This window comes from Lithobates pipiens, unplaced genomic scaffold, assembly GCF_037356315.1.
Source record: "Lithobates pipiens isolate NorthernLeopardFrog02 unplaced genomic scaffold, aLitPip1_a1.2 Scaffold_25, whole genome shotgun sequence".
Classification (NCBI taxonomy): domain Eukaryota; kingdom Metazoa; phylum Chordata; class Amphibia; order Anura; family Ranidae; genus Lithobates; species Lithobates pipiens.
The window spans coordinates 52,926,177-52,949,543 of record NW_027507787.1 but is presented as its reverse complement, the minus strand read 5'-3'; the positions used below and the strand labels follow the sequence as shown (position 1 = coordinate 52,949,543).

The window sequence follows — 23,367 nt, the reverse complement described above, 5'->3', positions numbered from 1 at the left end:
CTCCGCCACACTTGGATGGACTGGGTATTTACAGAGGGTTTCAATGGAGTGATGTTGGATGTTCCTAAAAACACTTTGATGAATCGGATATTTACAGAGGGCTCCAGTGAGAAGTTGGATGTTCCTCCACACTTGGATGGACTGGATATTCACACTGGGCTCCAATGGAGTGACAGGGCAGCAGAGCAAAGGTGAGTATAAGTGATTGAAGGATTGCTCTTACAAGAGTGCCCGTCACCTTTTCATGTGTGAGCAAATTTACAGATTTTCTTTAGGAACAGTGGCAGTTTACTGTTGAGTTCTGCATTTTATGTGCCTGCTTGCAAGAGGCCTCTGGATTTATCACATACACATAGCACTCCATAAAATGTTTTTGTATTTTAATAATGATAATGTTAAGCTATAACTTAATGTTATAATATTGATTTATAGTTTTGTGTGTGTTTTTATCCTGTCTCACATATTTGATGCTTTTATGATTTTGCAATGTCAAATGCATCCTTGTAAGGAATATTCTTTTTGTATTATTTTTCAGATATGGAGATTATCCAATGCTTCCTGAAAAGTCACAGTCCGAAAGAGATCCATGGTACACGTGGGACCATTCTGATTTCAGGAGAAATTGGGGAGAGACGGTAAGAAGTTGGTTATTAACTTGATTAAGATTTATTTTTCACAATGCCATAACGGCAATTAAAATACACCTGCCCTGTTGCAACAGTTCTGGCACCTGTTCCTGTCTGTATGCTTAGATGCTGAAAAGTCATCAAACCTAGGGGTAACTTATGCTTCAGTGTTAAAGGTTGATCTCCTGCCCACCACTTTCTGCTATCACTATTTGTCAGTATGTCTGGAAGTCGCTGTCAATAAACAATAGTAAAGTTTGGGAGGATGGAGTAGACAGGCCAGAGATGGATATAATAGAGCCACCTGGGGATCCCAGGACACTTGAGCAGCTCTCTTAGGATATGTGCAGGTACCTGATTTCATATCCCTGGCAATCCTATAATTGTACCATGTTTGGCACTTTTTTTGGGGGGGGCGGGTAACCTGTTTTGACAGGAACCCACTCCCACTTTTGGGTAAGAGGGTGAGATTGCTGCTCGACCATCTATGACATTTCAGGCCCCTCTTCCTTCACCCCACTGCCTTTTGGAAGGTGCACAGTTCCCAGAAAATGGCAGGATTATTCAGAAAGCGCAGTGCGACATGCGCAGTAGGAAATGAGCTGTGGAACTTCATGGCTTCACGTCCCGTTTCCCTTACTATAGATGCCTGTGCCCAAAGCAGATTCACGAAACGGCTAGGGGTGCCGTAAGTGTCCTTATATTAAGTCACCGGCTACAGTGTTTGTAGCTATGGACTTAAAAAATGTTTTTTTTTTTTATAAATGGCGATGACAACCTGAGGCATTCTACAGATGATTTTGCAGCAATCATCTATTGCATATTCTTAGTAACCACAATGCCTTAAAGAGGTACAGAGAGGGTTAAATTGCCAGATAATATCACTAAGGCCCCTTTCACACTGGGGCGGTGCGGGCGTCGGCGGTAAAGCGCCGCTATTTTAGCGGCGCTTTACCGTCGTTTTAGCGGCGGTTTGCGGGCGCTAGCGGGGTGGTTTTAACCCCCGCTAGCGGCCGAAAAAGGGTTAAAACCGCCCGCAAAGCGCCGCTGCAGCGGCGCTTTGCCGGCGGTATTGCCGGGCTGTCCCATTGATTTCAATGGGTAGGAGCGGTGAATACACCGCTCCTTCACCGCTCCAAAGATGCGGCTGGCAGGACTTTTTTCACTGTCCTGCCAGCGCACCGCTCCAGTGTGAAAGCCCTCCGGCTTTCACACTGGAGTGAAAGGGGCTGGTTTTTTTCAGGCGCTATTTTTAGCGCTGTAACGCCTGAATACCGCCCCAGTGTGAAAGCAGCCTTAAAGGAAGCTTGAACTTCTTTAAGTGATATTATCTGGCAATTTAACCCTCTCTCTGTATCTCTTCAAGGCATTGTGGTTACTGACTAAGAATATGCAATAGATTGCTGCAAAATTGTCTGTAGAATGCCTCAGGTTGTCATCGCTATTTATGCAAATATTACTTTGGGGCTTTTCCATAGATTGAAATTCATGCCCCAAGATACCTTTTCAATGCATGCAAAAGAAATGGCAGGAAATGGGATCTTGCTAGTGATGGAAGAAAATGAAGCAGTTATAATAGCAGCATCTGGACTTGTCCCCCCGGGCTAACATAAATCTCTAGTTCTATTAGACCCTACATCTGTCCTTTTGGGCTCCAGTGCAGACAATCAAACAGATCAGTCTGATCAGCTGCTTCACTGACCGCTATAAGGCCAGTAAACACAGAGCTGGAACCGGAAGTGATGAAATGGTCGTCGTTTCAAGTTCTGATGTCGGAGTGGGAGGAACAACTTCAGGTAGTTGTAAAGCCTTTACGGTTTTCACCTTCATGCATTCTGTGCATGAAGGTGAAAAACCTATGCTGCTCCCGCTGCTGTCAATCAAATCCTATGACATGGGAGCAGGGGGCGGGTCCTGCTGTCTTTGTCAATGGACACAGCAGTGGGTCTCGGGAGTGAGCCAGCATGGGTATCCTCATGGAAAGCAGATTTTCGTGAGGGCACCTGATGAAGAGCAGGAGCCTGTAGCACCAGTGGGAGACCCCAGAAGAGGAGGATCGGGACTGCTCTGTGCAAAAGCATTGCACAGAGCAGGTAATTTATAGACATGTTAGCTATTTCATACCAAAAAAAGGTTTGCAACCACTTTCAGTTCCTCTCACTGTGAGTCCAGAGCTGGATGCCGCCGGCCAAATAGTTTTTGGGCATCTCGATTTCTCGGGAGAACCCGATAAAGGCGGCGGGTGGGGTCCCCCTTATGCCACCTGTAAAAATATTCCAGCGGAAGCTTAGCCACTCTGTATACTTTTACTTGAAAGAGAATCCCTTGCACTAAAAAAACTGATACCGGGAATCATGGGTGTAGCCTCAACCCATGATCCCCATTAAACTGCCCTACTGCGACGTGTGTGTGTATGTATGTATATGTATGTATGTGTGTATATATATATATATATATATATATATATATATATATATATATATATATATATATATATATATATGTGTGTGTGTGTGTGTGTGTGTGTGTGTGTGTGTGTGTGTATATGTATATATATATATATAATATACTCGAGTATAGGCCGACCAGAGTATAAGCCGAGGCCCCCAATTTACCCCCAAAAAACTGGGAAACTTATTGACTCGTGTATAAGCCGAGGGTGAGACATCCCTGTGTCCCGTCCGTCGCTGTTTCCCGTCCGTCGCTGTGCTGTCCGTCCATCCCTGCCTACCTGTGCCAATCTGCAGCCTCTGTGTGCCACGCTCTCCTCCTGGCAGACGGCGGCCATTCCTCTGTTCAAAAGCCGCGCCTCCCTCTCTGTGATAGACGGAACACTCAATTTCCCAGCAGTCAGTGTTCCGCCTATCACGGACATCCTCTCATCCTCGTCCATAGTATGAGAATGAGCGGATGTCCGTGATAGGCGGAACACTGACTGCTGGGAAATTGAGTGTTCCGCCTATCACAGAGAAGGAGGCGCGGCTTTTGAATAGTAGAATGTCCGCCGTCTGTCTGCTCGACACGCTGATCGGGCAGGCAGACGGCGATGACTCGAGTATAAGCCGAGGGGGGCACTTTCAGCCTCAAAAAAGAGGCTGAAAATCTCGGCTTATACTCGAGTATATACGGTATGTGTGTATACACACACACACACACACACACACACACACACACACACACACACACACACACACACACACTGTGGCCCGTAGGGAAGCGGTTAAATTTAGTCCCAAAAATATATGCCATGTTGTCCTATATTTGGAAATTCATTGACTCGGATAGTGTTATAAATTTTTTTTTTTTTTTTTTTATAACTTCCAACACATTCCTGTTGCACACAGCTACTCCCTGTCTCTAGCCCTGCCGACAGCCAAGGTTCTGGCAGGGGCCAGGGAAGATCTGCATTACCACTGTTTGCAGATGATGTTTGGCTTCCCCAGCACCTGCCTTTGCTAACAAAAGGGCTGGGGAGTGGGCACAGCTACATTTACCTGGAACGTAGAGATTTTCATAGTGTAAGTGTAGGTGATTTAATAGGACAGGTCTGTATTTAAGCACATCAGTGGCAAATCCTTTTCAAATATATCCTGCCTAGCCTATACTTGACAAAAGCAAAACTTTCTGCAAACCTTTTTTCACAATTTCATGCACAGATTATGGTCTTAACAGAGCCATCTTTGTCCAGGGCTCAGAAACACCCTGGCTTTTCTTCTGCCCGCATTTCCCAACCAGAGTCAGACTCTGATGTGCCAATCCTAGAGGATGCAGAATCGGAAGGGAATTAAGACACTATTGAGGCAACGTTTTAAGACAACTGGAAAATTTCTCTCCCTTGCATTGCCACCACTTTGAAAAGGGGGCTTCATACAACATGCTTACTAACATTGAAAATCTAGTTTCCTCTGTCTAAAAAAGCCTTGACATTGTACAGCCGGGCTCCCCTTCATCTTGCCATGCTTCTTTGGGCACAGAGAGAGACCAACGGATACTTGCAAAACATTCCACGATTATGAACAGGAAAGGATTTTCACCCCCCCCCCCCCCCCAAATCTTTGAAATCAGTCTAGTGCAAAAAGCATTTGCAAAATGTGGGTTATCCTTGTGGTCGAGCCTGCTATCTGTGCCCTAAACAAACCCCTCACTGTACCTGAAGATGTTATTTCTTTCAAAGGTTCTGCTGATGGAAAATTTTACATACTCCTAAGTGATTCTAAAGGCAGAAGGTTTTTTATCTTCATGCATTCTATGCATGAAGATAAAAAAAACCTGTGTGCCTCAGCCCCCCTAATACTTATCTGAACCCCATCTCGATCCAGCGATGTTGCATGAGAGTCATGAAGTCCAGGGACTTTAACTCCTCACTGGCTGAGACGGCAGTGGGCACCATTGGCTCTTACTGCTGTCAAAGTCAGTGAGCCAATGGGGGCGGGAGGAGCCGAGCCGCTCTGGCTGAATGGTCACACAGAGACTCGGCTTGGGTACCCCTATAACAAACTGCTTGCTGTAGGAGCACTCGGCAGGTGGGAGGGGCCAGGAGAGCCAACGAGGGACTCGAGAAGATGATGATCTGGACTGTTCTGTGCAAAACCACTGCACAGAGCAGGCAAGTATAACATGTTGGGTTTTTTTTTTTCCCGTTTAAAAATAACAAAGACTTTAATATCACTTTAAGTACATGAAATCTGCACACTCTGACACAGCAGTGCCTTACAATGGGATATAGCAGAGCTCCAGGCTCTGGAAGGATCCCAACAATATTGTATAGATCCACATGGCAACCTTATTGACAGCTGGCTTCACCTCTTGGTGTGTGGCTAAGAGCCATGGCCAACTACACCCACCTCCTCCCAAGCCCAACACTTTAGTACAGGGTGTATAACCCTTTGACCTTCCTGGGCCATATTAGAAGAAGAGGAATTGTCTTGCGCCACACAAAATACTCTTAACAAGAAGAGCTGATGAACAGCTCCTCCTGCAGCTCTCTTGGTAGGTGTGGCCGCTAGAACTGTTCACTATAAGGTTACTAGTAAACTGGGTCGGCAGTTGCACCTACTCACTGAGAGTCGCAAGGGGAACTGCCACTACAATTTGCACCGGTCCTAATCGCCTGTGTAAATGTACCCGATGTATGTGCTGTGTGGGGAGGTTTCAGAGGGCCTTTGTGGGGGGCGCAATTGAAATCATGCAGCACCCCCTTAGATCCGACCATGTAGCATTTACTTACCTGGCGCCCCTGTATTCCCTGCTGCCAGTGCTATTGCAAACATGGCATCCCCGCCATTCCTCCGGATATGTTTTTGCCTGGTTAGTCAACGTAGGCTGCTATGTTTGCATGGCATCCCCAGTACCCCTACATTTGTGCATGGGCCGGGCTTGTCTGTGTCGGATACTATTTTCCCAGCATCTCCCTGAATGGGCCCTGGCCACTTGCTAAACTCTGAGGCTGTGGGTTGGACACCCCTGCTCTAGTGAGTGCTGGAGGAGAGGAGAGCAGTGACAGTCGCTTTCCTTTGCTCCAAGCAGACCAAGAGCTGAATGATCAACAGTTATGTGAACACTCAATTCTCTGCCTTTGAGTCAATGTGGGATAGCTGTAGCATAATATTGATGCTGCTGCATTGAGGTGAGAGTGTTAATTTTATTTTTTTAAATCCATACTTTTTTACATCCGTATACCAAGAATGTAAAAGTTTTCTACTGCTATAAAAGGTGTGTGTGTGTGTGTGTGTGTGTATAGAGATAATATTAAATACATTTTTTTTTTTTTTTTTTTTTTTACAGCTGCACTGGAACTTTGATATGTACCTCCGGAATCGAGTTGATACTTCACCAACCCCTTTACCCTATAATCGGATGCTGAAAGTGTTCACTGGGTTCATGGTCTTTATGGCAGTTATGTTCTACCTTGGAGGAAAGTTTCCATCTTATGCTCCGGTTGTAAGTATTGGATATTTTTTACATTGTACAGTCTGCTGTTTGCATACTCAAATCACTGAATACAATATCTCTGCTTAAACCGAATCTATTGTAGCCATTATTTAAAATGAAAAGCTGCTAGTCTACAAATGCTTTCAGCAGCCTGCTGTCCCTGCCTGTTGCTACCACCAAATCCCTGGAACATTCTGGCAAAGGTCCAGCACTTGTAATCTTTTGTTCTACATTTGCACAATTTTTACTAGTCTGCATTTAAGTGTGAAAAAGAACCTACATTGAGTCTTTTGAAATGATAAATGCATACAGTTAATACGATAATTTTCACAATGGTTATCCTTTAAGATGCCAGTAGTCACAAGATAAGTTTTAGCTCAGCTGATTATTTTATGTATGGGGTGGCCAGCTATGGTCAGTGGTAATTGTTCTCTGTTGTTTCCCCCAATAAGTTAGTGCTGACCTTCTCTGCTCTCCACCACTTGACATAAATGTTTAATGCTGGCTAAGTTAGTGTGCTTTAAAGTCTACGGACTGCTTAAAGCCAGGTTAAAATCTCTGCATTGCAATAGAGCACACAAATTAATGAACTGCTTTAACCTCCAGCCCTGGAAGACTTACCCCCCTTTCTGACCAGGCCATTTTTTGAGATACAGCACTGCATTACTTTAACTGACGATTGCACGGTCGTGCGACACTGTACCCAATTTTGTTTCCCCTACAAATAGAGCTTTCTTTATTGTACATCATGGGACACAGAGCCTAAGTAATAACTTAATGGGTATATAAGCACCTTCAGGTGATGGACACCCGACACAGGAAGTTCACTCCCCTATATAACCCCTCCTCCTACCAGGAGTACCTCAGTTTTTGTAGCAACGCGATATATTTAAACCCCAAAAAGAGGGACGGGACTTCTGTGTCCCATGAGGTACTCCCAAGAAAATGATTTTGCGGGTAAGCTGTTATAAAAATCTTATTTTCTTTAACGTACATCATGGGACACAGAGCCTAAGTAATAACTTAATGGGACGTCCCATAGCAATTTTGCTATTTGAGGGGAGGGAGACACAACCCACAGGGTACCTCCAGACTTGAGGACCTATACTGCTACTTGCAGCACACTGCGCCCAAAGGTGATATCCTCATACCTCCTTACATCCAATTGATAAAACTTGGTGAATGTATGTATTGAAGACGAAGTTGCGGTCTTACAGTTCTGAGCCATGAAGGCCTGGTGACGCACTGCCCAAAAAGCACTAACCGTCCTGGTAGAGTGCGCTTTAACTTGAAAAGGGGGAACCTTACCCCTTAAATTATAAGTCTGAATTATAACTTGCCAAATCCACTTGGCGACAGTGGATGTCGATGCTGCCTGTCCTTTCTTAGGACCCTCTGGCAGAATAAATAACACATCAGTCTTCTGAATCTGAGCAGTCATCTTTTAAATAGACTTTGACCCCTCTCACCACATCAAAACAATGTAGTGGCTTTCTTTCGCCAGTGTCTAAGGCAGGGGTCTCAAACTGGTGGCTCTCCAGCTGTTGCAAAACTACATGCCCCATCATGCCTCTGCCTGTGGGAGTCATGCTTGTACCCTCAGCCTTGCAATGCCTCATGGGACTTGTAGTTTTGCAACAGCTGGAGGGCCGCCAGTTTGAGAGCCCTGGTCTAAAGTGTTGGTGAAGATGTGCTCTGAGAAGCTCCAGCAGGGATCCTTGCTGGATTTAAACAGCCGCCATAGACCGAATCCATCCAAAGTGCCACTGAGGCCAAAGTGGAGGGGACCCGGGTCTCGTATACGAAGCACGAGATTTTGCCTGTAACACCTCTTTGAGGGCTGGACCCCTGGGACCCAGGGCTTTGGTCATGCTACATTACCTGAAAGCGCTTCCTGGTGGGGTGCTTTTACAGGTACAAGGGAGGGGAACCCAGATTAAGAAGGGACCCGGTCCTTGAAGGTTTGCTAAAACACAGCCCGCCGTGATGAGTGAAGGTTGAATTGACTGTTAAATCAGCAAATCCTGCGGTGGGGATAAGGTAAGGTAAGGGAAGAAACTTGGGAACTAAAAAGTCTACCTGTTTTCTTCTTTAAAGGGAAAAAGGCTGAATTTTATAGCGGCATCATTCTGTCATGACTATATTCAGCAAGTAGTTCAATTTAATAGTGCCTCTGCTTTTGTGCTTAGGACTATGCGTACCAAAAAACAAAGATTTCACCCCCAGGCATTAGGAGCTCCAGTCATATCTCCACACTGTCATCCTCGCCTGAAATACGAATTATGGCCAGCCAGGGTAAGCCATTGGAACAAATTGATGGTGCAGCTGCTTTTCGCATCTCAGTCCCTGTATACGTGACTGAAGATGTCTTTTCCTCCACCTTGCAAGGCCTGGAAGGAAGATTAGCGGCTTTAATTGCATCCTCCATTCAGATGGATAGGAAGCATGCTAGATCACCCCCCATTTTAGACCCTTTGCCAGGGAAACAGTGGTCACAGGATGAGGTGTTACCCTCAGGCAATCAGGAGGAAAGACAAACCGATGATTCCTCTGCCGAGAAAACAACGGTAGATGAACCTTTTTCAGTCCTGCAATCTGAGAATCTGCTGATACTCTCTTATGGAGATGGTTCGTTCTACTTTCATGCTGCCCCTAATGGAGTCTGCTGAAAGCTCGTTTTTTTCCTTGGGTTCCATTAAAACCTTCACAGCCTTTGCATGCATTACTTGAACAGCTTATTTATGCTGAATGGCATCACCCAGATAAGCATTTTCTTCTTCCAAAGAGATTTTCAGTTCTCTATCCCATGGAGGAGAAATTCACCAAAAAATGGAAGGTACTAGCAGTTGACGACGCGATTTCCAGTGTGAATGAAAGTCTAACTTGTCTAGTAGACATTTCACAAATGCTTAAGGATCCAGCAGATAAAAGGTTGGAATTCCTGTTAAAATCCGCTTTTTCCTTGGCAGGTGCCGTTACTCAGTTGCTGCAATAGGCATCTGTCAATCCCTAAAGGACCAATTTAGACAGGCCTTTAAAGAGGTTCCTGCACAACAAGCCTGAGAATTGGCCGAACTGCCAAAAGCATTATGCTTTGCCTTAGAAGCCATTAAAGATTCTATTCACCAGGTGTCCTGCCTTACGCTTATGCTAGTACATATGCGTAGAATCCTGTGATTAAAAAATTGGTCAGCCTAAGCACCATGTAAAAAGCTCCTGACTGGGTTCCCTTTTCATGGGGATGATTTGGACAAATACAGTGCCTTGCGAAAGTATTCGGCCCCCTTGAACTTTTCAACCTTTTGCCACATTTCAGGCTTCAAACATAAAGATATAAAAGTTTAATTTTTTGTGAAGAATCACCAACAAGTGGGACACAATTGTGAAGTGGAACGAAATCTATTGGATATTTTAAACTTTTTTAGCAAATAAAAAATGAAAAGTGGTGCGTGCAAAATTATTCGGCCCCTTTACTTTCAGTGCAGCAAACTCACTCCAGAAGTTCAGCGAGGATCTCTGAATGATCCAATGTTGTCCTAAATGACTGATGGTGATAAATAGAATCCACCTGTGTGTAATCAAGTCTATGTATAAATGTACCTGCTCTGTGATAGTCTCAGGGTTCTGTTGAAAGCGCAGAGAGCATCATGAAGACCAAGGAACACACCAGGCAGGTCCGTAATACTCTTGTGGAGAAGTTTAAAGCTGGATTTGGATACAAAAAGATTTCCCAAGCTTTAAACATCCCAAGGAGCACTGTGCAAGCGATCATTTTGAAATGGAAGGAGTATCAGACCACTGCAAATCTACCAAGACCTGGACGTCCCTCTAAACTTTCAGCTCAGACAAGGAGAAGACTGATCAGAGATGCAGCCAAGAGGCCCATGATCACTGTGGATGAACTGCAGAGAACTACAGCTGAGGTGGGAGAGTCTGTCCATAGGACAACAATCAGTCGTACACTGCACAAATCTGGCCTTTATGCAAGAGTGGCAAGAAGAAAGACATTTCTCAAAGATATCCATAAAAAGTCTTGTCTAAAGTTTGCCACAAGCCACCTGGGAGACACACCAAACATGTGGAAGAAGGTGCTCTGGTCAGATGAAACCAAAATCGAACTTTTTGCCCACAATGCAAAACGATTTGGCGTAAAAGCAACACAGCTCATCACCCTCAACACACCATCCCCACTGTCAAACATGGTGGTGGCAGCATCATGGTTTGGGCCTGCTTTTCTTCAGCAGGGACAGGGAAGATGGTTAAAATTGAGGGGAAGATGGATGCAGCCAAATACAGGACCATTCTGGATGAAAATCTGTTGGAGTCTGCAAAAGACCTGAAACTGGGATGGAGATTTATCTTCCAACAAGACAATGATCCCAAACATACAGCAAAATCTACAAAGGAATGGTTCACAAATAAACGTATTCAGGTGTTAGAATGGCCAAGTCAAAGTCCAGACCTGAATCTAATCGAGAATCTGTGGAAAGAGCTGAAAACTGCTGTTCACAAACGCTCTCCATCCAACCTCGCTGAGCTCGAGCTGTTTTGCAAGGAAGAATGGGCAAGAATTTCAGTCTCTCGATGTGCAAAACTGATAGAGACATACCCCAAGCGACTTGCAGCTGTAATCGCAGCAAAAGGTGGCTCTACAAAGTATTAACGCAAGGAGCCCGAATAATTTTGCACGCCCCACTTTTCATTTTTTTTATTAGTTAAAGTTTCAAAAATCCAATAGATTTCGCTCCACTTCACAATTGTGTCCCACTTGTTGGTGATTCTTCACAAAAAATAAAAATGTTATATCTTTATGTTTTGAAGCCTGAAATGTGGCAAAAGGTTGAAAAGTTCAAGGGGGCCGAATACTTTCGCAAGGCACTGTACATCCAAACAATTTCTAGTGGGAAAAGTACTCTTTTGCCAATCAAAAAGTATAAATGCCCTTCATTTAAACAGGCTCTTTCTCCTGCGCCAGGGGCTTCCATGGTGACTGGTCACCGTGATGGTCACATAGAAAAGCTCCGCTCGGCATAAGGGGAATCAACATCGTTCCGCCCGCCAGATGCCCAGCACACACGCTGCCTTCACCCTCCCGGACGCCTCTCCACCACAGGACACTGCTTATTATGTGAAGAAGGCTCCAAGACCAGACGCAGGCTCTAAAACTGCCAGATTTCTTTCCGGCCGTCTCCCGCGAGCTACAACAAAATGGCGGTGGGGACAACATACACTGCACTCCTCCGGGCCTCCAGTGCCAGCAGAGCTCATCCACGCAGGCAGAAAGGAAAGAGACACAGACGCAGCTGCTGCTGCAGCGGACGATATGCAGACAAGTGAACCTAATTCTCCCTGTGGTTCTCCCTCATCTAATAGCCCTGTGAAATCAAAACCCAGACTTGATCCTGAGGTAAACATACAAAACAGGTACTCTGTATTATCTATGGAGGTGAGTGGTTCCCAAAGTAATGTGTCAAATGCTACGCTCACGGCCGATCCTTTCCCACCACGGGGCACCCTATTTCTGATATCACTTTGAAAGAGATGCTGATGTCACTAAAATTATCTCTACAGTCCGATTTATGCTGGCATGCATTCAACAGTGCAGGGCAGAAATGCATGACCTCGGGGACAGAGTTCACCAGGTGGGGACAAGGATGTGTGATGTTACGTCATCCTTCAACGCGTTGGTAGACTCTCACGTGTCACAACAAGAGGCCATCTCTAAAATCCAAGCCAAATTGGCCAATCTCGAAGCTCGCTCCCGCAGAAAAAACTTAAAGATCCGCGGGATACCCAAATCCATTTCGGCACAACTCCTCCCCCTTTTCGCCCGCGACCTCTTCCAAGCAACTTTACCCTCACTATCTTCAATGTACCTCACCATCGACAGAATCCATAGATTACCAAAACCAACCTTCCTCCCGCAAGAGATCCCAAGAGATGTGCTGCTGAGAGTCCACTTTTTTTTAAACCAAAGAGAAAATCCTGGAAGTATTCCGCAAAGGAGACAACCTCCCTTAACATGCTGACAATTTGCAAGTGCTCCCCGATCTCTCGCAATACACGCTGCAACAACGCCGTAACATGGCAACATTCACAAAAGCCATGAGGACCCACAAGATAATTTACCGTTGGAAATACACGGCTAAACTCAACATCACCTACAAGGGCTCCAACCACCTTGTCAACTCTCTGGAGGAATGCCTTCACCTCCTGAAAAATTGGCACATCATACCACCAGATGCGGGCCCTGACCCGCTTCCACAGCGCAATTCCTCGACTGACAAGGTACACCAAGATTGAAAAATCAAACGCCATCGGAAATACTCTACAAAGTGCACCTGAGCCCTACTTAAGCAGTTCTCCCGCTCAACGTCCTTAATAGTATTCCCTGAGTGCTTATGGTACTGGCCACCGTACCTTAGATCCCACTGCTTTTGGCAGCTCTGCTGCCTTGTCCTTTTTGTTCCCTGTTTCTTGTCTTTAAATATTAATACTTAGACTTGTTGCTCGATTCCCTGTATGGGAATATGGTTGCTCCTGTTCGTCATGTTGAACATTCTTTCAGTCACAGTCTTTGGCACACCACAATTGCACCCAGAAAAGTCGAGCTCAGGGCTCGCAACACCTCATTCTCCCTTCCACAAACCCTTTCGGAACTCTTCAAGCCTGCACGTACCTCAAGGGAGGATATATTCCTCGGATCAAATACGGTCAGATTGCCTACAAAATCTATCACCCCAATCGGAAACATGCGCATGGGTCTTAGACTCCTCTCTATAAATGCAAGAGGACTCAATCATCCTGCCAAACGTAGAACCCTATGGAAAGAGACTCTCCAACACAAGGCGGACATCCTAGCAGTTCAAGAAATGCATTTTCACAAGCTGGCCACCCCTAAATGCTCCCATCTGAACTTTCCTAATTTTAACTCCCCTATTCCAGCAAAGAAGAGGGGGGTAATGTTGGCCATAAAGGACACACTTTCTTTTGACCTAAAGGACTCATTCATTGATCATGAGGGACATTTTATTATCTTGGTTTGTATCATCAACAAATTACCTATCACTCCGACAAGTGTTTATACTCCTAACTCGTACCAAATCAAGTTAATCAAAACAGTTATCAAAATCACTCAGATGCGAGTGGGGAGCATATTGATCTGCGGTGACTTTAACATGATTGTAGATGACAAGTTAGACACTTCTCTGGTCAGGAACCACTCCTCAATTTTCCCGGGATCTCCTCAAGGAGGAACTGTTTGATGTTTGGTGTTGCCAAAACACGAGTGAAAAATCGTTTACATATTTATTCCCCTAGTCACAAGTCCTATTCTAGACTAGACATATTCCTATCAGATAGGATGTTGTTGCAGAGAATTTCTCACTCCTCTATCCATGACCTAACATGGTCAGACCATGCTCCTGTCGTAATTCAAATAGAGGGGGGGAACTCCAATGCAGCAGCACGTATATGGAGTTGTAATGACTCGATAATCCAAGACACAAAATTACAAAGAGATAACCCAGCAACTTGAAGAGTTTTTCTGCCTCAACGTCCCCAGCGCCACCAATCCCTTCAATAACTGGAATGCCCATAAGGCATATGTCTGAGGCGTTCTCATCAAACTAAACTCCAGCTTACACCGGGCTCGCTCAGCTAAAATTGCTGATCTCACCGAAATCCGCACATTGGAATCGCAAACCCAACCACAGACCTGGCCTCGAGGTTATCTAGTCTACGTTTTAAACTTGGGGAACTGTTTTGCTCCCAATAAGGACGAATAATATGTGTAAGCTCAAATTAAATTATTATGCAAATTCCTTGCCAGTCGCCTCAAAGCACAAAGATCTAAAACATTAATCCCACACATTTTTCATCCCTCAACCTCTGCTAAAGTGGAAAACCCACAGGCAATAGCAGATGCCTTTGCAGATTATTACTCGTCACTCTACAACCTCAAAGACGATCCCAAAACTCTGCAACCGGTAAGAGAGGACATAGATAACTTCCTGGCCAAAATCAAGTTACCTTCGCTATCTGAGTCTCAACTTCAATCACTGAATGCCCCCTTTTCTCTAGAAGAGCTAGAGCGACCTATAAAATCTCTCCCTTTAGATAAAGCCCCAGATCGACTCTCGAATGCGTATTACAAAATATTTAGTCATATTCTGATTCCCAATCTTCTGCCCTTATTCGTGGCCATGGCCACGACCACCTTCCCAACAGAAATGCTTAAAGAGCAAGTAAACCCTGATGGGTTTACTTCCTCTTTGATTCCCTGCAAAGGTAAAGCATAATGGACTACTATGCATTGCAAAGTAGTCCATTATGTGTCACTTACCTGACACAGGAGCCAGCGAAGTCACCGCTGTCCCCTGTAGTCTGGCGCATTCATCTTCTCGGTGGGTCTCGCTGCTCCGCTGCTGTCATTCGGCGAAGCCGCGATAACGTCACTCCCCGTCATATCGCCGTTGACCGCGGCGCGCTCAGTGCGCCTGCACGCCACTGTCTACGGTGCATGCGCCGTAGACAGCGGTGCCTGTCTTTCGGCAAATATCTCCTAAACCCTGTAGGTTTAGGAGATATTTCTTGGACCTACAGGTAAGCCTTAATCTAGGCTTACCTGTAGGTCAAAGTGTGTTGTAAGGGTTTACAACCACTTTAAAGCTTTCGTCATTACTCTGCCCAAGCCGGGAAATCCCCGGATGTACCATCCAACTTTCGCCCCATTTCTTTACTAAACGTGGACGTCAAATTATATGCCAAAATGTTAGCAAATGGGTTATACATTATCATACCGGAGCTGGTGAGATCAAATCAGACCGATTTTACCAAAGAACGCCAGGCCTCTGATGCCACTAGATGATTATTGAACATTGTCCACTACGCTGAAACACGGGAAAATGCCTTCTCTGCTTCATTCTATTGATGCAGAGAAGGCGTTTGACAGAGTTCACTGGGGATATATGAAGGCGGTTCTACAGAAATTTGTGTTTCAGGGTTAATATCTATCGGCCATTCTTGCTCTCTGTTCGAACCCCTCAGCACAGGCCTTTTGTCAAAAAAAAAATCCACAATCTTGAATGGAACCCGCCCGGGTCGTCCACTTTCCCCCACCATCTTCAACTTAATGATGGAAACCCTGGCGGAGGCCATCCGATCACATCGCCACATATCGGGCTTTAAATTCCAATCGAAAACACAAGTAATCTTTTCGCAGATGTCATACTTCTCCTGTCCAACCCCACTGTTTCGCTACCATTCGCCCATGAGACCTTCAACTTCTTCAGCACACTCTCATACTACAAAGTCAACTTCAGTAAGTCCTTAATCCTAGACCTTGGCATAAACCACCATGAACGCTCGCATTTAAAACAACTACTCCCCTACACTTGGGCAGGAAAATGCATCCCTTGGGTATTTTACTGACGGCAAAAGTGTCCCTATTGGCAGAAACAAACATCAAAACTTTACTCTAAGACATCCGTAAGCTCGTATAGCCAAAACTGAACTATCCTGGGCAGGGAAAATCGCTTCCTTCAAAGTGTTGATACTCCCAAAAATATTGTATATATATTTCGAACACTCCCAGTCCCACTTAAAACATCCCACTTCTCTGAACTAAACAGGACACTCAAACAATTTCTTTGGCAAGGGAAGAGACCGCGTTGCTCTCACAATATCCTCATACAACACAGGAAAGTGGGAGGGATGGGTCTACTATTGGGCAACTATTTTAGCACAAATTAAACACTGGTTCAAGGCCCCCTCTGAATCTCTCTGGGTGGGTATAGAAGCTGCCATTGTTAAAACCTCCCCATATGAACTCCTGCTGTTAGCATGGAAGCCAGTCTCTCTCACCTCCTCCCCCCCAACAACCAAAGCCTCAATACTAGCATGGAGACACTTATTGTCCCAACCACAACAAGATAGCTCAATCCCCACAATCGGACTCCCAATCCAGACGACCTTTTCGAGCAGGGGTCTCGCAAAGCTTTTGAATCCTTACAGGCCAAACACAAAATCCCGACTTTGAGTTATTTTTTTATACAGACGTGTCGCCTCCTTTCTAGCTAAGTAACCCCCCCCCCCCCCCCCCACTAATTTGATTAAGCACTCAAGTGTCGCATTTCTACACAACTACCAGTAATAAGGGTAGGAGCATTTCTCTCTACAATACGCTTCAGCTTAAACAAAAATTTATCAAATCTCCAGCCATCTTGTCCTGGGAAAAAGACCTGAACAGTCTTTGATACAGAACAATGGACTACAGCATTCCGATACAACTACACTGCTTCACATTGCATTAATCATTGGGAACTTTCTCAGAAGGTCCTAACGAAATGGTATAGAACTCCCTACCAGTTAGCCAAAATGTGCCCCTCTCGCTCCACACTTTGTTGGAGAGAGTGTGGCACCCCAGGCACAATTCTGCACATATTTTGTCAATGCAGAAATCTGTCTAGTTTCTGGAGGAAAATCTTCTGTATGTTAGTGGACATTACTGGAATCCTACAAGCACCAGAGCCAGCATTGGCAATCCTCCAACCTAGGTATAGACAAATACCCCTTGCAATTTTGTATAGTGGTTACCCACATTTTTAATCACTGCAAAACTAGTCATTGCCAGACACTGGAGAAACACCTTCTCCCCCAACCCCTCTAAAGTTTTAGCACAGGTTAATCTCAACTACCAATACAAAAGGCTTTTATCTATTAGGAAATCCTCTTGCAAAGCTTTTGACAATAACTGGAAATGTTGGAAAGAATGGTATCGGCGCTAAACCACAGAAATGGTTAAGTGCTATTTATGTGTTCCGGTTTCCCACCACCTACTCTCTTCCCCCTTCCTCCTGGCCCCCCTTATCCTGGTCTCTCCTCTGTCCTTCCCCCCTCCTTCCTGGTACCCTAGTATCTGTAGTTATTTTTATAGGGGAAAAAAAATCTATTTAACATTGGGGGTGATTAAAGGGTTAGCTGTATGCCTAGGGTGTGCTACACTACACTGCATATGAAACTGCATTTGTTGCACGTCTGCTGCGTTTTAGTGCCATTAACAATAAGTGGCAGTGCAATATGCAGTCTTTGAATGCATTCTTTTGTGCACGGTCACAGAATGCTCAGATGGGAAAGCAGCCCAAGAGTAGCTGAAAGCCCCTAATGCCCTAGGCTTGTTTTTTAATTCTTTCTTAAGCGTTAGAAAACCCTTAAATAGCCAGACCCCCAAGTCGTTAATTCCATAATGTGCTAGTATGCACTGCTATTTAAAACATGTTGCCTGTAGATAGGCAACTGTATGTTGTCATTGGAGAAACATGGTGGCTACCATTGCTAAGCTCTCTTCTTGAAAATGCTGGCTGTTATCCTGAACCCTTTTGGTCTTAGTATTGTTAATCATTGAACTGGAAAAAAAAAATGATGAAAAGGCTTTCTGTCATTTCTGCATACTTTGTTCCAGACCAGTAGAAAAGCTTAGTGGGTCAGCGTACAGCAACCTGTTCAGAAGGAGGTCAGCAGTGGCGGCTCTCATTTTCTTATGACTGGTTTATATTAAAGGTCTTTTAACCTAAACTATTATGTAAATGTTATCTTGCTATTGCTCCTGTAATATATAATATATATTTAAAAATTATGACTTGAAAATGTCATTTTGTCCCCTTTTAGGCTCCCAAACAATATCCGTACAACAACCTGTACTTGGAGCGTGGTGGGGATCCTTCTGAAGCACCTCCTGAAGTCAAAAACTATGGATTCAAATAGATTGATATAATCCAATTCCTGCTGCATGTCTGGTCTTATCAGTACAATAAAGTGGCATTCTAACTAGTATTTATTAAATATATATGGATGTCTGTATTCTTATGACATTTAGGAATGTGCTGCATAGTAAAACATGAAAGGACAGTAAATTCAGTCAGTGTGCGAGAGATGATGTAATGGGTTATGCATGGACTTTATCATTTTAGAGGATATACTTTGCTTGCTATTATCAGGAGGTAAAATGTATTGAGAGTCAAAATGTAAAATCATATATTTCCCCATTGTATTTTAATTATTTCTAGCCTACTCGTATTTAATCTTAACGATCTTGAAATTTGTAAATTTACTTGTGAAGATCTTCACACTTTTACCTCCTCGAATTTTGCAACACATATTCAGTATGTCCTCTGAGTAGGCACTGCTGTGTCACACATTTCACAGAGCCTGTCTTCTGAACTACAGAGGTGCTGAGAAGAGGAGTTTCAGGAGGTGGAGTCATTACGGGAATCATTGCTTGCCAGGCACCATGGGATTCGTAGTCCTTAGAAACTAAAGTAAACACAAGAAAAAGCTGCAAAGCGTGCAGAGATTTGTGAAAAGTGATAGACAGGCAGCACTCATAACAACATGAAATAGGATTTCTGGATTGGATTGCCAAATACTATTGTTTGTATTGTTAATACAATACTGATGTCATAAAATTAAGTGTATGCTGTGACCTTAGATGTTCTATAACAATATCCAAAATAAGTGTTCTAAATTGCACTCTCTATAGATTGCTATGAGACCAAAGACTCTGCCCACTAACAGTAGATCCAGGATTTATGTCTTTCCTAGTGTTTGCTTCATTTCAATTTACATAGAAAATTTTTGAGGAACAATAAAGATGGAATGGTGCTTATGATGCAGTGATGACAAAGAGCCTGATGTTTCATAGTGTTCTTACTGAGATCCGGAGTCCGTTCCCCACAGTCACCAATCGGGTTCAGACTTTAGGGAAGGTTTGAATCTGATTGGTGGTAGAAGGAAAGTGGCTCCACTTCTTGGTAATAATTGATACATCAGGCTTCATGATTACATCATCATAAGTCAGGGAAATAGTATATTTCTAAGCATATTACATCAGTAAATGATTCACTGGGCTGCTGTAAATAGTACAGTTATCCAACTGATCTCTCACACAACTGGAATTCTGCCTACACCATAGTTTATATGTAAAGGTGCATTGTCCACATAGTGAAAACACCAGAACAGGGTTTCTCCATGAGATTGACGAGGAAAAAAGGGAGTTGAGAATAGAAATAAACCTAATAAAAACTCAAAATGTTTACGAAGCGGGACAGAGACTGAAACTTGAAAACAAGATTTGCCCAATAAGGACCCTTTCACATGGGCATTCTATGTGTCCTGTTTTTCCAGACACCCATGTATTTGTATGGGCAATTGGATGATCATCCGTTGACATCCGCCTTTGTTAAAATTTGTTTTTTGAAACGGAAAAAGGAAGAGCAAAGTGTGACCTGGTAAAACCACCATGACATGTCGCCTTTCCCCATTAGACATAAAAAAAAAAGAGCAATGGTCATAGGACTTTACATGATGCGTGTAGTGTCACTGAAAGTTGAAAATGCAAAGAGTATACAAAGTAAAAATGTATTTGAACAATCAAGATTAAAACCTTTCATAATCTCAAAATACATGAGATAGTTCTTATGTGATATGGTTAATTGTAGGCCCAGCTTGTAAGAGGGGAAAAGGGGGAGTCAGAAGTAGTGTCTGACCCGGGGGCTGAGGCAGCAACAAACCCGTCCCGACCAGGGGAACAGCCATGGAGCAGGTCGGGTTTCCAAGTGTGGTCCATATAAAATGAGGAGTAAGGGGGACACATCTAACCTGCATGGATCAGAAAAATATGTATATAGGTGAGTATAAAGTGTATATGTAAAGAAAAATGCTGACTGATAAAAAAACAGGCACCCATGTATTTCTATGGACAAGCAGATGATCATCTGTTGACAGTCCGTCTTCGTTAAAATCAGTTTTTTGGTATCGTGATACTTTAACAACCCCTTTAAGGGTGAGTAGTTGGGGGCTAATAAAAACGTAGCTCAGTTGCAATTTTTTTTTTAACCACCTCCTGACCATATGAGTAAAGGAAGCCATTAATGTGTTAAACCAGGGGTCTCCAAACTATGGCCCTCCAGTTGTTCAGGAACTACAATTCCCATCATGCTTAGTCATGTCTGTGAATGTCAGATTTACAATGCCTCATGGGACGTGTAGTTCCGCAACACCTCTAGGGCTGTAGTTTGGAGATCCCTGTGTTAACTGATCACTTGTTTGTTTTAAAAAAAAAAAAAAAAATAGGTCAAAAATAGTTAAACATAGGCTAATAAAGCATTCACATATCTTAAGATGATTCTTATACTGGGGAGATGACCACAAGCACATTCCACCATTTGAGAATTTTGTAGACAGATCTGTGAATGGATGTGATTTACAGCTAGTGCTGAATTACCGTAAAAAGAGAAGATAAACCTGCAGGGGGAGGAATACAGCGATTCAGGTAAGTGGGCGGGGGAGCGGAACAGCACCATGTTTTATGTTACACCCTAAATCTGGGTGTATAAATCAATGTCAGAAAACTGGAGTTAACCTTTCATAGAAATGAATGAAATATGTCTGCTCAAATCCAAATAGTTTACACATTTATTAATGAGACTGGTGCAACCCCTCTCTATTTGAACACAGGATCGATCCAATAATGTAAACCAAAAAGGGTGCGCTGTCTGTACAACTTCTTATAAAGTGCTAATGTCAATTAAAAATGTAATTCATAAATATTTTACAACTCTCATGCAATTAATGCCACCTTACTGGCATAAATGAGCGAAGTGAAATTGTGATGTCATCACGCATGCTGCTGTTGGGCAGTGATGCTGCTCTCATACTTTGATTTGTGACTGTGAGTACAGCATATTTTAAACAAACCCTATTGTTTGGATGATGATGGGCCAGGGTCTGCGGTTTGTTTTTCTGAGTGATGCAAGCTGCCCTTTTGTGGTCATACTTTCAAACTAGGAGGTGTGCTGGGTACCGTCCAGTGGAGGTGCTGTACTAACCTATTATAACTTGGAGAACGTATAACCCTCTGGTAGAGGTAATGACACACAAGTAGGTGCTAATAAGATTGTGGCATCAGGCTGCTTCACATGAACTGGATGGGCTTCTATTTATTGGCATTGGGTTGCTATACACCTTATGAATTGGATGGATTTATTTATAGATCTATGTTGTCATTTGAACAGAAGAACTTTGATTTCTGCTAATAAGATCACATTAAAATGATAAAAATAACAAACGTGTTCAACTTACCTGCTCTGTTGCAGTGGTTTTGCACGGAACAGCCAAGATCCTCCTCTTCTGGGGTCCCCTGCTGGTGCTCCTGGCCCCTCCCTCCTCCCCCCACAACAAGCAGCTTGCTATGGGGGCACTTGAGCTGAGCTGATGCTCTTTGTGTCCATTCAGACCACTCCTCTCTCTCCTCATTGACTTTGACAGCAGCCGGAGCCAATGGCGTCCCGCTGCTGTCTCAGTAAGGAGGGAGAGTCCCCGGACAGCTGTGACACTCCTACAACATGGCTTGATTGAGATGGGGCTCAGGTAAGTGTTAGAGGGGCTGTTGCACACAGAAGGTTTTCTTTTTTCTTAATGCATAGAATGCATTAGGATGAAAGAAACCTGACTTTAGAACCCCTTTAATTGCCCGTGAGCACTGTACAATATTTATGAATTAACATTTTAATGCACATTAGCACTTTATAAGAGGTCTTATAGTGACGGCTCACCATTTTTGTTTTCCATATCTTGCAGTACATGTTCAAGCTGGTAAACGGCATCAAAGTGATCCCTCTCTGTCCAGTCTCTACTCTGCATAATTCCAAATACGTACTTCTAGAATATTTTCATTGGCATATAGGGGTTGATTTACTAAAGGCAAATCCACTTTGCACTACAAGTGCACTTGGAAGTGCAGTCACTTTAGATATGAGGGGAAGATCTGCTGATTTTATCATCCAATCATGTACAAGCAAAAATTTAGTTTTTCTAAATCAAATCAATCCCGGGGGTAAAATAAAGTAATGCTTGTATGTCCGGCAGGGCCACAGGTTTAGCACCCAAGGTAAACACTCTGTCAAGATAGAAAATCAGGCTTAAAGTGGTTGTAAACCCTTACAACACACTTTGACCTACAGGTAAGCCTAGATTAAGACTTACCTGTAGGTCCAAGAAATATCTCCTAAACCTACACGGTTTAGGAGATATTTGCCGAAAGACAGGCACCGCTGTCTACGACGCATGCGCCGTAGATAGCGGCGCGCAGGTGCACTGAGCGTGGCACCCATCAACGGCGATATGCCACGCGTGTCGGCTCCGCCGAATGACAGCGGCGGAGCAGCGAGACCCACCGAGAAGATGGATGCTCCAGACTACAGGGGACAGCGGTGACTTTGCTGGCTCCCGTGTCAGGTAAGTGACACATAATGGACTACTATGCGATGCATAGTAGTCCATTATGCTTTGCCTTTGCAGGGAATGAAAGAGGAAGTAAACTCATCAGGGTTTACTTCCTCTTTAAAGTGGAAGTAAACTCCACTATCGTTTTCATCCATGGAAGCTGCCATCTTTACCTCTGATTAATCTTCAGATCCCACGGTGCTGAACATGTGATCCGTTATGACACCAGCCATTGGGTGGTTTGGCAGTTTGGTTTAGAGCACAACCAATGTGAAGTTAGCATTCCCAGCATGATGTTTTTTTAAACTTTTTAAATCGATGGGTTTACTTCCACTTTAAAGCTATAAGTTACATTTCTTTCTCTTCTCATTACCAGAGACATCACATACATTATATTGTCAAAGGTATCTGCAGTTATACGCACATGAACTTTAATGGCACCCCAGTCTTGGTCCATAGGGTTCGTTATTGAGTTAGCCCTCCCCTTGCAGCTATAACAGCTTCAACTCTTCTGGGAAGGCTGTCCACA

General features: G+C 43.9%; 1 protein-coding gene across 1 annotated transcript in view; it reads left to right on the top strand.

Moving 5' to 3' along the window:
- The window catches only part of NDUFB8 (NADH:ubiquinone oxidoreductase subunit B8), a 29,539-nt gene extending 11,137 nt beyond the window's left edge, over positions 1-18,402 (top strand). The window contains exons 3-5 of the mRNA XM_077454448.1: positions 536-635; positions 6,411-6,566; positions 18,225-18,402. Coding sequence (XP_077310574.1) covers positions 536-635; positions 6,411-6,566; positions 18,225-18,320 — 352 coding nt within the window. The 3' untranslated portion in view covers positions 18,321-18,402. The remainder of the gene's footprint in view (positions 1-535; positions 636-6,410; positions 6,567-18,224) is intronic.
- Positions 18,403-23,367: the final 4,965 nt, after the last annotated feature.